Genomic DNA, 12,924 nt, shown 5'->3' with positions numbered 1-12,924 from the left:
GGGAGCCTTTGCCTGTGCATTTACACATCTGGGATTTCCTGCCATGTGAAAGTTTTGTTCCCCTTCATGCTTTGGCTGGAAACGTTTGTATTTCCAAGAGGCGTTTCCTGCCCTGGGCTGCAGCCAGAGCATTTATGTCATTTTTGATCCAGGATTCTACCATTTATTTGTGTGCTTCCTACACATCTCAGTGGTTATTCTGCTCCAGCCTTGGCTCCACAGCTCTCATCACCAAGCCTGGCACGGAAATTTTCCCCTGACCAAAACAGCCGGAACCGCACATCGTGTCTTGAGCAGGGCTGACTCATCATTTCCTAAGTGCTGGAGTGCCCCTCGGCCCTGCAAATGCTCCAAAAAAGGAGCAGATCAATGGCTAAGAACACCCTGATGGCCAACAGTGCCAGTGCCCAAATCCCAGTTAACCAAAGGCAACGCTCCTGCCTGCTCTGGAATTGGTGTTGGGAGGAACACGCTGGGCACGGGATAAAAAAAAAAGAGCTGGAATGGTGGAATGGGTGTCCCAGGCTGCAGAGGGGACCTCAGGGATGTGTGGAGCAGCCACGAATCCAGCTCCTCCACCCCAGGCACCAGCTACTGCTGCCTCCCTGCCCCATCTCTCAGCCCTCCCTTTGTCCAGTAAACCTCCTGCAGGTCCAACAATACTTTCTGGGCAGCCAAAGAGCTTTTCTTTTGCACAGACACGTGAAAGAGATAAAGCTGATAAGCGACTGACACGCCTGATATCAGTGACATCTAATCTCTCATTATACTGCTTTCCTGTAAGGGCTGTTAACTCTCGCAGTCCCCAGATTTCTGTCTCCCAGGGAACTGCCTGGTGCTTGGGATGTATCCCTGAGAGTGGAAGAGGGAGAAGAAGCCAAGTGAGAGCCCGTGGTGTGGCCAAGCACTGTGGCTGCAGCTGGGGCAGGTAAATGACAAACAGGTTGACACGAGGCTGGCTCCCTGGAGCACCTGCTCAGACACACCTGAAGATGCTGGGGAACTGCTCCTTCATTCCATCTTCCGATGCTGGGCCCAGCTTGTTTCACAAGCCTTGTGTTCCGGGACTTTACCACTAAGCAGCTTCCTGAGAGCTCCATCACTGAGTATTCCCCTTTTCCTGACTGCCCTGTTGCCTCTGGATGGGGTCCCTCAGGTGTCCCTGTGCTGGGTGACACCGCTGACCCCAACAAGCACATCCCAGCTCACGTCTGTGCCAGCAAAACCCCGCTTGGCCCTTGAGGGACGGAGGCTCTGGACATTTGCAGACAGTTACAACATTCCCACTTAATCATCAAGCAGCCAAGTCAGCCTTACACAACCCACGTAGGAAACGCTGGCTCCATCCCCCCACGCCATCCTCCAGACTGGCTTTGCCTGCTGCTCACCTGGCTCGGAGCTGTCGCACTCCTGGGGGTTGCACTTCTGGGTGCTCTCTGGCCACGGCTCGTGGTCACACAGGCTGCTGTCCTCCTCGGCCACCCCCGTCCTGGTGTCGATGCACTTCACCTGGCGCCGCTGGATGCCCCCTCCGCAGGGAGCCGAGCACTGCGGGGAGCTGGGGCTCAGGCTGGGGACAGCCCCCAGAGCTGCCCATCCCCTGCATGTCCCCATCCCCTGCATGTCCCCATCCCCTGCATGTCCCCATCCCCTGCAGCTCCCCATCCCCTGCATGTCCCCATCCCCTGCATGTCCCCATCCCCTGCATGTCCCCATCCCCTGCATGTCCCCATCCCCTGCATGTCCCCATCCCCTGCATGTCCCCATCTCCTGCATGTCCCCATCCCCTGCGTGTCCCTATCTCCTGCATGTCCCCATCTCCTGCGTGTCCCCATCCCCTGCGTGTCCCCATCCCCTGCATGTCCCCATCCCCTGCAGCTCCCCATCCTCTGCATGTCCCCATCCCCTGCATGTCCCCACCTCCTGCATGTCCCCATCCCCTGCATGTCCCCACCTCCTGCATGTCCCCATCCCCTGCATGTCCCCATCCCCTGCAGCTCCCCATCACCTGCAGCTCCCAATCCTCTGCAGCTCCCCATCCCCTGCAGCTCCCCATCCCCTGCAGCTCCCCATCCCCTGCGTGTCCCCATCCCCTGCATGTCCCCGTGCAGGGGAGCAGCCCCGCTCACCTGTCCCCAGGAGCCCACCACCCAGGTGGTGCAGGGCTGGCTGTTGCAGGGCCGGGTGCTGTTGGGCCTCAGGGTCTCCTCGCAGCGCCCCGGCTCCGGGCACGTCACCAGCCGGGCCTGCTCCCCGCCGCCGCACGGCTCCGAGCACTGCGGGACAAACCCGGCGTGGGCTCAGGGCTGCGGAGAGCTGGGCTGGGAGAAGGCTCCAGGGAGAGCTCAGAGCCATTCCAGGGCCTGAAGGGGCTCCAGGAGAGCTGGAGAGGGACTGGGGACAAGGGATGGAGGGACAGCACACAGGGAATGGCTCCCAGTGCCAGAGGGCAGGGATGGATGGGATACTGGGAATTAGGAATTGTTCCTTGGGAGGGTTGGAAGGAGCTGGGATGGAATTCCCAGTGCAGCTGTGGCTGCCCCTGGATCCCTGGCAGTGTCCCAGGCCAGGTTGGACACTGGGGCTTGGAGCCACCTGGGATAGCAGCAGGTGTCCCTGCCCTGGCAGGGGTGGGCGAGCTGTGCCCAGGCCAGCCCGTACCTTTTGGTAGGCACATCCTTCCCTCTCTCAGGATTGTTCATAGAGGAGCACAGAAAGAAGAAAGAGAAAACAATTTCTCTTCCTGCTCCTTGTTTTTCCCATGTGGAATGTGTTTGGAGAATTGTTTCCCTGGGGTGATTGCTTGGTTGGGTTCTGGTGAGGATTGTTTGGGGCTGGTGGCCAACCCAACCCAATCCAATCCAATCCAATCCAATCCAATCCAATCCAATCCAATCCAACCCAATCCAATCCAACCCAATCCAATCCAATCCAATCCAATCCAATCCAATCCAATCCAATCCAACCCACCTGTGGCTGGGCTCTCAGAGAGGGGCACCAGTTGTGAGTGAGTTAGAGATGGGAGTTAGAAAAGTAGGTTTGTAGTGTTAGTATCTCCTTTAAATAGTAAATTAATGTGTTCTAGCAGAGTTCTAATACAGAAATCATTCAGCCATCATCATTTCTCCCCACTTGTTCACCTGCTGTCACAACAGTACCTCTCTCCAGGAGGACGTGTACCAGGCCAGGCACGGCGCGCTGCGGCACGGCAGCTGTGCCGGGGGCTGGGACAGCCCGGCCTGGCAGTGGAACGGCCGCAGCAGCCGCTGGTCCCTGGTGTCAACACAGTGAACGTCCCGCACCTTCGTGCCCCCACCACAGCTCCTGGAGCACTGCGGAGGGACACAGAGACACAGTGGGGACACAGAGACACAGTGGGGACACAGAGACACAGTGGGGACAGACACGGAGACACAGTGGGGATGGACAGAGAGACACAGTGGGGACACAGAGACACAGTGGGGACAGACACAGAGACACAGTGGGGATGGACAGAGAGACACAGTGGGGACAGACACAGAGACACAGTGGGGATGGACAGAGAGACACAGTGGGGATGGACAGAGAGACACAGTGGGGACACAGAGACACAGTGGGGACACAGAGACACAGTGGGGATGGACACAGAGACACAGTGGGGATGGACAGAGAGACACAGTGGGGACAGACAGAGACACAGTGGGGATGGACACAGAGACACAGTGGGGACACAGAGACACAGTGGGGACGGACACAGAGACACAGTGGGGATGGACACACAGCCACAGAGGGGAAGGACACACAGCCACAGAGGGGAGGGACACACAGCCACAGAGGGGAAGGACACACAGCCAGGCAGGGGGGTCCCTGTGGGGACGGGAGGTGACCCCAGGGACACGCTGTGCCCTGGGCTGGGTTCAGCTGCCACCCCACCTCCTTTCCCCTCTGGCTCTAGGCCAAGGCAGAGCACAGTCTGTGCAGCTCATCTGTCACTAGCACCCCTCTGAAAGCAGCTGGTTTCCAGCTGGAACAAGAGCAGTCTCTGTGCCTTAAAGAACCGATGATCCCAAGGAACAGCGACCACCCAGAGCAGGGAGTGCTCCCCACCACCAGCCGTACTGAATTCACCCATCCCAGCTCCATCAGCCCCTGGCAGGGCACAGTGGCCACAACATGTGACAAATCACAGAACCACAGAATGGTTTGCAGTGGACCTTGAAGAGCACCTTGTTCCAAGCCCCTGCCACGGGATGACACCCGCTACACCCTACCTGGCCTTTCATCAAATCATTTTGTTTAGCTTCTACAAATTCCTGACTTTTCTACCAGCCCAAGAGCAGGGAAAATGGAAATACTGCGGGATGAGCCGTTTAAACCCCGTGGCAAGTGCAAACCTTTACCTATGCGAGCCACGGGGCAGGTGTGACCCCACACCTCTCCCCGCGGGTTTTGGGGACCCTCCCTCCCCGCACGGCCCCGTACCTTGCTCCAGTTGCCCACGCGCCAGGCCGAGCAGGGTCTCAGGGAGCACCTCCGGGCGGGCACGGGCCGGTCGGCCGCGGGACAGCCGCTGTCACTGCCGCTGCTGCAGCGCACCGGCCTCCACACCGCGCCCAGGCCGCACGTGGCCGAGCACTGCAACACAGGGAGCGGCTGCAGGGCACCCCAAAACCTGATCCCAGCTTTGTAACACAGGGAGCGGCTGCAGGGCACCCCAAAACCTGATCCCAGCTCTGTAACACAGGGAGCGGCTGCAGGGAACCCCAAAACCTGATCCCAGCTTTGTAACACGGGGAGCGGCTGCAGGGCACCCCAAAACCTGATCCCAGCTTTGTAACACAGGGAGCGGCTGCAGGGCACCCCAAAACCTGCCCCAGCTCTGTAACAGGGAGCAGCTGGTGTGCACCCCAAAACCTGCCCCAGCTCTGTAACAGGGAGCGGCTGCTGTGCACCCCAAAACCTGCCCCAGCTCTGTAACAGGGAGCAGCTGGTGTGCACCCCAAAACCTGATCCCAGCTCTGTAACACAGGGAGCGGCTGCTGTGCACCCCAAAACCTGCCCCAGCTCTGTAACACAGGGAGCGGCTGCAGGGCACCCCAAAACCTGCCCCAGCTCTGTAACAGGGAGCAGCTGGTGTGCACCCCAAAACCTGCCCCAGCTCTGTAACAGGGAGCGGCTGCAGGGCACCCCAAAACCTGATCCCAGCTCTGTAACACAGGGAGCGGCTGCAGGGCACCCCAAAACCTGCCCCAGCTCTGTAACACAGGGAGTGGCTGCTGTGCACCCCAAAACCTGCCCCAGCTCTGTGACAGGCAGCTGCTGGTGCCCCTGCCCACACCCCCAGCCCAGCCCAGCCGCGCTGGCCCAGCAGGAAGGTCCCTGGGCACTCAGCTCTGCCTCGCCCACGGGCACTGGGAGGTGCTGGGTGAACTGGGCTGTGGGATGATGTGGGCACAGCACCTTTCCCCTCTAAGCAATCCCACGCCAGGCAGCACTGAGGGAGGGAAGGAGGAGGAACACGCTCCTCCACAGCCCGTTCCAGGGTTTCTGCTCTGGGTGGGACCAACCCTTCCTCTCGCAGCTCAGTGTTTGCTCCCAGGAGGATCCTCACGGCCACGGCTGCCCGCAGCACGGGGGAAATGGGGCAGCAGCGTGGGGCTGGGGGTGCCTTCAGCTTTTGCTTGCCAGTTGTTTGCTAATTAGCACTAATGACCCCAGGCCCTGACTGCTGCCAGAGCCAGCCAGGACAGGCACAGGTCTCACATCCACACTGGCCACGTCACTTTTAATGGGACTCGCCACGTACCTCACTCCAGTTCCCGACCTCCCAGCTGGGCTTGGCAGCGGCTGCTGTGGTGGGCGACGGTGGAGGCAGAGCCTCCTCCTCCTCCTCCTCCTCCTCCTCCTCCTCCTGCAGCCTCTTCTCCCAGAGCAGGGGGGGCAAAGGGGTGGGCTGGGACAATTCCTGCCCCCCGTCACTGGAGGCAGGTGTCCCTGGGGGTGCCCACGGTGAGGGCTCCTTTGTTGATGTCCCTGGGGGTGCCCACGGTGAGGGGTCCCTCATTGATGTCCCTGGGGGTGCCCACGGTGAGGGGTCCCTCGTTGATGTCCCTGGGTGTCCCCACGGTGAGGGGTCCCTCGTTGATGTCCCTGGGGGTGCCCACGGTGAGGGGTCCCTTGCTGATGTCCCTGGGTGTCCCAACGGTGAAGGCTCCTTTGTTAATGTCCCTGGGTGTCCCCATGGTGAGGGGTCCTTTGTTGATGTCCCTGGGGGTGCCCACGGTGAGGGCTCCCTCGTTGATGTCCCTGGGGGTGCCCACGGTGAGGGGTCCCTCGGTGCAGGGACGCTGAGTGGGGTCCCATGGGAGGTCAGCTCGGTGTGGGGCGATGCCAGATCCGGGTGCTGGGCCACCCCCTTTGTCCCCCATTCCAGGGGGGACCCTGCTGTGTGGGCAGGTGGGCCACGAGCTGGGGCTGTGGGCACGGCTGGGACCAGGGCATCCTGCTGGCTGAGGCCACTGGAGGTGAGCTGGGTGGCTGGCCCGGGCACGGCAGGGGACAAGGACGCTGGAGGGGCGGTCGTGGCCACCGAGGGGGTTGAGGTGGGGGCTGTGGGGGTGTGGAGCTCTGGCTGGTGCCCTCCCTGTCCCACAGGAGCCCCATCAGCACCCGCAGGAGGGGGACTCACGGCAGGGTGGGGGCTGCCAGCACTCCCTGCCACCTCCGGGCCGGGGGCCTGCAGGGTGGGCAAGGCAAGATCTGCCCTCTCCATCCCACGGGATTGCCCTCCTGCCCGCGTGGCCAGCATCCCCTCTGGCATTCCTGCCCACCCGTGCTGCTCGCTGGGCTCTGGGGCCGCACCATTGGTGTCACTGGTGGTGGCCAGGGCCATCTCCCCGGAGTCCCCGTGGCCTCTCCCTGCGGACGGGGCCGTGCCGTGTCCCTGGGTGCTCGCAGGGCCCCCGCTGCCCCGTGCTGCTGGCCCCTGGGACACATCCAGCCCGGCACTGCCCCAGCCCACATCGGCTGCCTGGGCACCCCCGGGAGCGGGGGCACCCTGCCCAAGGCTGCTGCTGGTGGGCACAGCTCCGTGGGGCTCAGCCCAGCGCGGGTGGTTTGCAGAGCTCTGGCTCACGGAGCTCTGGCTGGGCAGAGAGCGGGGCACAGGCACTGCATCCTCCTCCTCCTCCTCCTCACCCAAAAAGCCAGGGGTGGTGTATCTGGGAGTGGCTGATCCCCCATCCTCGGGGACCATGCTCAGGAGGTCACTCGTGGCCAGATCCCCGGGCTCTGTGTCTCGCCCACGCACGGGAGCAGAAGTGTGCTCCTCCTCGGTGCCTGGCTGCTCCTGGCTCTCTCCTCCCAGCTCGGTGGTGAGCAGGGCCTCGGTGGGCAGCTCCCAGGGCCCCCCCGTGCCATCAGGGCTCGGCTCTGCCTTTGGCTCCTCGCCTTTGGTCTCCTTCTCCGTGAAGGGATAGTAAGACAGATCCTCGTGGAAGTTGATAAAGTTGTAATCGTAGTAAAAATCATCAACAAAGACATTTCCTTTCCTGGCTGAGAAGTCCTCCTCGGTGATGACATTGACATCGTTGGACTCCGGGATGTTTGGGACCAAGGGGTTAAATTTAGGAATGCGGTTGCTGGGCATGTAATGGATTTCATTAAATATCTCCCTGCTGGAGGAGCCGCTGCCGGACCAGTCGGTGGTGTCCCATTTCTGGTGGCACTGTGGCAAGGAGCAAACCCTCTCGGGGCTGGGTCTCTGGGCAGGCTCACACGGGGCCCCGCTGCTGCTGCTGCTGCTGCAGTGGACTGGGCGCCGCTGGGTCCCGTTCCCACAGGTCACGGAGCACTGGGAAGGGAAGAGAGAGGGACAGGTCTGTGGGGCAAGGCTGGGAGTGGTGCCAGTGCTCCCTCCGTGAGGGCTTTGGGCACAGGGCTCCGGGTCACTCCGCCACCTCCCACCTCCCCAGCTCCTGTGCCAGTCCCACCCGCGGGGTGCTGCCCACCCTGGTGAGCAGAGCATTGCTGCCCAAATCCCCTCTGGGGCTGCCCACGTTGGAGACGGTGCCAGGGCAGGGCTGGAGCTGTGGGGACTTTGCTCAGGGTGATCCTTGGCCTGCTCTCCAGGCAGAAACAGTTTTCCCGGGAGATGGAGGCTGGGAAGGGCAGGGGTGAGATGAGCTAATAGGCCTTTCCTGTGACCTATTGCCATGAATTGCATCTCTTCTTCTAGAAGAGCTTTCTTTGAAGCAGGGAATAACAACATGGGTGTTGTCCGAGTGGGGAAAAAGCAAAGGTCAGGAAGGAGCTTTGCTGGGGACACACCATCCCCCATAATGGGCTCTTTGAGATGGGTCAGCACAAAAGAGGCTGAGAAGCTGGAAGGGAGATCAGCAGCATTTTCTGCTGCATTTGGGGCTTGGAGCAACGCAGACTTGTGAAAGGTGTCCCTGCCCATGGCAGGGGGTAGAACCAGGCGAGCTTTCAGGTCCCTTCCACCCCAGAGCATTCCAGGCTTCTCTGGTAACACCACGTGGCCACCACCAGGCGTTTCCAGAGCTGGAATCAAACATTAGCACACACCAACACCTGCCAGAGGGCTGCAAGGAGCTGCTCCCCTGAAGAACAGCAAACCAGCCTTCTGACCCCATCAGCTTCTTTGGAAACTCCCCAAAGCTGCACGTGCGGTGCCCCGGGGTCCTCCTGAGGCACCGAGCCCCGGTGCTGAAGCAGCCGTGGGCCACCCAAACCCCAGAGAGCCCCTCTGGCAGGGCCAGGTGGGCACACTGCTCCTGCCTGGGCCCTGCAGAGCTGCCCCACCCTGCTGGCACTGCTGACAGAAGGACCACGGCTCTGGGGAGCTTCCAAGCCCCTCCAATCCCCCTAATTATGGTGGTGGCGGGAATGGAAAAGAAGGAGGGCTCTCCCTTTAAATTAAAGGACAGAAAAATTGCAGAACCTCAAAATCCCAAACACATTTCTCCAGGGCTCGCACGTCCACTGGTGCCAACACCACAGAGGCCAGCTGGGAGGGCTGGGGCTGCCCTGCCCAGCACTGACCCACCAACAAGCTGTAATTTTGCCTTTAAATCATTGCATCCATCTTTCTCAGCCCTTAATTGTGGCTTTTGTGGGCCCCTAGAAAAATATTTCCAACTCGCTCTCATCTAGCCTTCAAATCCTCTGTTCACATTTGATTCCATTTGTTCCTTAGCAACAAGCTCTGTTCCCAGGCTCTCTCCTTTCTCTCCTGATATTTGTCTTCACTCTGAACACTTTTGGAATGGCTGTTTAAATTAGGAGTTATCATTTTCTGGTTGAAACCCTCAGCCTGTGGTTAAGCTGATTCACAAAAACACAAAAATAAATCAAGCCTACAGAGAGAGTGTCGCCATTAATCACCCCACGGAATCATTTGGGTTGGAAGGGACCTTGAAGACCATCCAGTTCCACCCCCTGCCGTGGGCAGGGACACCTTCCACTACACCAGGCTGTTCCAAGCCATGTCCAGCTGAAAACCTCATTTCTGCCCTGCTTGTGCCAAGCACGGAGCGTTGCAGCTGTGTGAGGGAGCTGCAAAGCCCAGGGCTGGGGCAGAACTAAACTGCCCAACGCCCCTTCCTCACCCTGAGACCTCCCCGAGCAATGGCATTCCCATCCCAAGCAGGAATTCCCATTCCTGCTGAGCCCACGGGGACACAGCCCATGGATTTCTGGAGCGGGAGCCCACCCGTTGCTCTGGGGCAGGCTGAGGTGCCCGGGGACCCCTGTCCCCAGCTCCCACCCCTCTGCAAGACACTGGGACACCCCCAGTGTGCCCTCTCACCTCAGACCAGTTCCCCACAGCCCACGGGGAGGGGCAGGGGACCTCTGGGTGGCAGGGAGCAGTGGCATCTGGCTTGGCGAGGTGCTGGCAGTCCGCTGGCTGCAGGGCCCTCTGCTCGTCCAGCCCCACGCTCTGGATGCACAGCACCGTCCTCTTCATCAGCCCCGCCCGGCCACACGAGGCCGAGCACTTCTGCCACTCGCCCACCCACCACCTGTGGAGGGGAAGGGGGAAAGGGAAAGGGAAAAAGGGGGAAAGGGAAGAGAAAGATCTCAGCCAGAGCAAGCAGCCGTGCCCCAGCATCCATCCCACTGCCCATCGCGTGAGGCCACGGGGAAAGGAGGATCCCAAATGTGTCAGCCCAAGGCCCGGGAGCTCGGACAGAGGGTCGGGGATGGGACAGACCCCGAGCTGCGCCGGGGTTGTGCGCACAGAGGCAGGGAGGAGCATCCTGCCGGGACGGGACCTCCCGCGGGGCTCTGCCTGCGCCCTGTGGCGATCAGGCAACCCCAGGGATGCTGTCATGGACCGAGCCAGGGCCTGGGACCCATCCCCAGGGCGAGGGAGGGGGGGCAGCGGGGCGGCTGGCACCTGGCCGGGCAGGGCTCCTCGCTGCAGGTGCGCTGCTGGTCGTCGGGGCGCGCGAGCGCGTCGCAGAACCGCTCCTCCACCAGGCCCGCCAGCCTCTCCACGCAGTGCACGACCTGCCGCTGCACCCCTGCGGGTGGACGGGCGCTGAGGGCACCCCCAGGGCGCTGAGGGCACCCCCAGGGCGCTGACAGGCACCCCTGGGGGCGCCGGCACCACACGGGCGCCAGCACGGCTTGGGAAACCGAAGCCGGCAGGTGACAGGAGGCCCTTGGTGAGCCTGAGCCGCCAAGGACAGCAAGGAGAAAATGAAAGCACCACAAAGTTCACTTGTGCTGAGGCTGAGATGCCCCAGCAGAGCCCCTGGCAGCGGGGCAGCTGGGGCAGGAGGGCAGCCGGAGCCGTGCAGCTGCAGCGGCCCGGCAGCGCTGCCCGGAGCACATCCAGCCACCGCGGGCACGGCGAGGTCTGGGGGCCAAGGGGCAGCACTTGGCTCCTTTGGCAGCCCTGCCCCAGCCCAGCTCAGGGACAAAACACTGCCCAAAGCCTCGTGTCCCCAGTCTGTAAGGGTGACCTCAGCACGCTGCCTCGCTCCGGCTTCTGTCCCCGCTTCTGTAACACGTACTTGACCTGTGACATGGAGAGCTGTCACCACAGGCTCAGCTGAGACTGACAGAGCCCTGCTGAAGCTGCTGAGCTGGGCTCTGGCTCAAGCACTTGGGAGCTTACAGGGCCTCGGGGCTCACCAGGGGCTCACTGTGAGCTCTCCGGAATCCACATCTCATCTCACATCATCACTCAGTGCAGGAAGAGGGGCTCAGCCCTCCTCCAGCTGCTCACCCTCACCCGACTCCTGCCTGATTCACTCCTCTATTTCCCTTCTGTTCTGGAAGCCAAGCACTCCAATCACACAAAGAAAAGCTGGTTTTAAACAAAGCCCGTGTGCTGGCACTCTGTGCTACCTAGAAAGCACAAGTGTCCTTGAATTCCCCTTTTTTTCCAGTGCCAGCTGCTCTCGAGGAAGTGCTTGCTGCTCCCAGCCTCCCCCGGCAGCGTTCCAGAAGTGTCCCAAAAGCTGCCCTGGGGAGCCTGGGGTACCCAGCCAGCGGTGCAGTGGGGCAGGCTGGGGGAAGCAAATGTCCACACACGGACACTGTGGGACCCCGGTGTCCTCTGTAAAACCCTGGATATCCTCCTCCCCGTGGGGAGGCCCAGCCAGGCAGGAGAGCAGCCCTTCCACACTCCCTGATCTCTCTAAAGCTCTTTTGTCTCCATCCCGTGCCGGGTAACAGGACACCGAGCCGGGAGCACAGCGCTGATAAAGCCCTGGGGTTCCTGCTGAGCGCCACGGGCCGTGACCTCAGCAGATGTCCCTTTCTTCTTCCCCTAAGACCTCGTGAAACCCAAGACCCAGGAATTTCAGAGGCTCCCCAGGGACGCTCCACTGCTCGGAGCGGGTGTCCCAGGGGCTGCGCTCACCTGTCCCGCAGGTGGCCGTGCAGGTGGTCCAGGAGCCAAAGCGCCACAGGAACTCGGGCTGCTCGATCTCGTTCTCGCTCTCGGCCGGGCGCTGGATCGTGTACTGGTACCTGACCCCGGGGTTGGTCTCCTGGAACAGCAGCTGGGGGACACAGGGGACACAGAGGGGGTGAACAGCAGCTGGGGGACACGGGGGACAGGGGCAGGGCAGGGCAGTGGGGGTGGCATTGCACCAGGGGCTTCTCAGGGTGAAGGAGCTGCCCAGCAGGGCCAGAAGGACGTGACCCCTGTGCCCGGCTCCCCAGCAGAGCTGGGATTTGGAGTAACCCGGTTTGTGGAAGGTGTCCCTGCCCATGGGTGGAATTTCCTAAATTCCTCCCACTCCAGAGGGGCTCCTGCTGCTCCCGTGGTTGACACAAGCCCTGCTGGAAGCGCCTCCCGCGCCCGCGCTGGCGAGGGCCGGGAGTTCATCCCTGTTTTTCTTAGCCTAAGCACTCCCATTATTGCCAAAGCTTTGTTGTTCTTGGAGCTTTGGCGGGAGCCAGGGCGTCTTTCCAAGACCTCTCCATGAACATGGAAGCGTTGTTGTCCACAGGTTTTAATTAGGTTATGAATCCCAGAGAGTGATTTGCGGGTGCCAGCATTCCCATTACCAGCAGCCCCTTGGCAGCAGCAGGATCCTGCTCACATCCCACCCCGAGCTGCTGCTGAAGGAAAGGCAGGAGGAGGTTGTGGCTGCTCGGGGTGGCCGAGCTCTGGGCGAGCCCGTGCAAAGGCAGGGATGTTCTGGGCAGTGCGTGGGGCTGAGCCACGACTGCCAGGGCGGGGGGATCCTGGGGCTCCATGGGATGCAGCTCCGTGGCCACCACACCTGGCACCACGGGGGATTTCAGCCTGGTGCCAGCTCTGCCATCACGAGTGGGACGACTCCCACCGGTTTCTGCAGAGGAAGGCTTGGCCTCACGGTCGCAAGGATATTGACTCCAACAGCTTTGCATGAGCTGGCAGCTCCCTCACTCCTGACTGTCCAGCCCAGCCAGAGCAGCGGG

General features: G+C 61.5%; 1 protein-coding gene across 1 annotated transcript in view; it reads right to left on the bottom strand.

Annotated features, from left to right (window-relative positions):
- The window catches only part of ADAMTS7 (ADAM metallopeptidase with thrombospondin type 1 motif 7), a 35,795-nt gene that overhangs the window by 6,162 nt on the left and 16,709 nt on the right, over positions 1–12,924 (bottom strand). Inside the window, exons 16-23 of the mRNA XM_053954989.1 lie at positions 11,876–12,017; positions 10,400–10,526; positions 9,809–10,022; positions 5,786–7,831; positions 4,462–4,614; positions 3,159–3,332; positions 2,130–2,276; positions 1,389–1,548 (exon numbers count right to left, since the gene is read on the bottom strand). Of these exons, the coding sequence (XP_053810964.1) occupies positions 1,389–1,548; positions 2,130–2,276; positions 3,159–3,332; positions 4,462–4,614; positions 5,786–7,831; positions 9,809–10,022; positions 10,400–10,526; positions 11,876–12,017 (3,163 nt within the window). The remainder of the gene's footprint in view (positions 1–1,388; positions 1,549–2,129; positions 2,277–3,158; positions 3,333–4,461; positions 4,615–5,785; positions 7,832–9,808; positions 10,023–10,399; positions 10,527–11,875; positions 12,018–12,924) is intronic.

The sequence above is a fragment of the Vidua chalybeata genome, chromosome 13, assembly GCF_026979565.1.
Source record: "Vidua chalybeata isolate OUT-0048 chromosome 13, bVidCha1 merged haplotype, whole genome shotgun sequence".
NCBI lineage: Eukaryota > Metazoa > Chordata > Aves > Passeriformes > Viduidae > Vidua > Vidua chalybeata.
The sequence above is the reverse complement of the archived record's forward strand: the minus strand, read 5'-3'. Positions and strand labels throughout refer to the sequence as shown.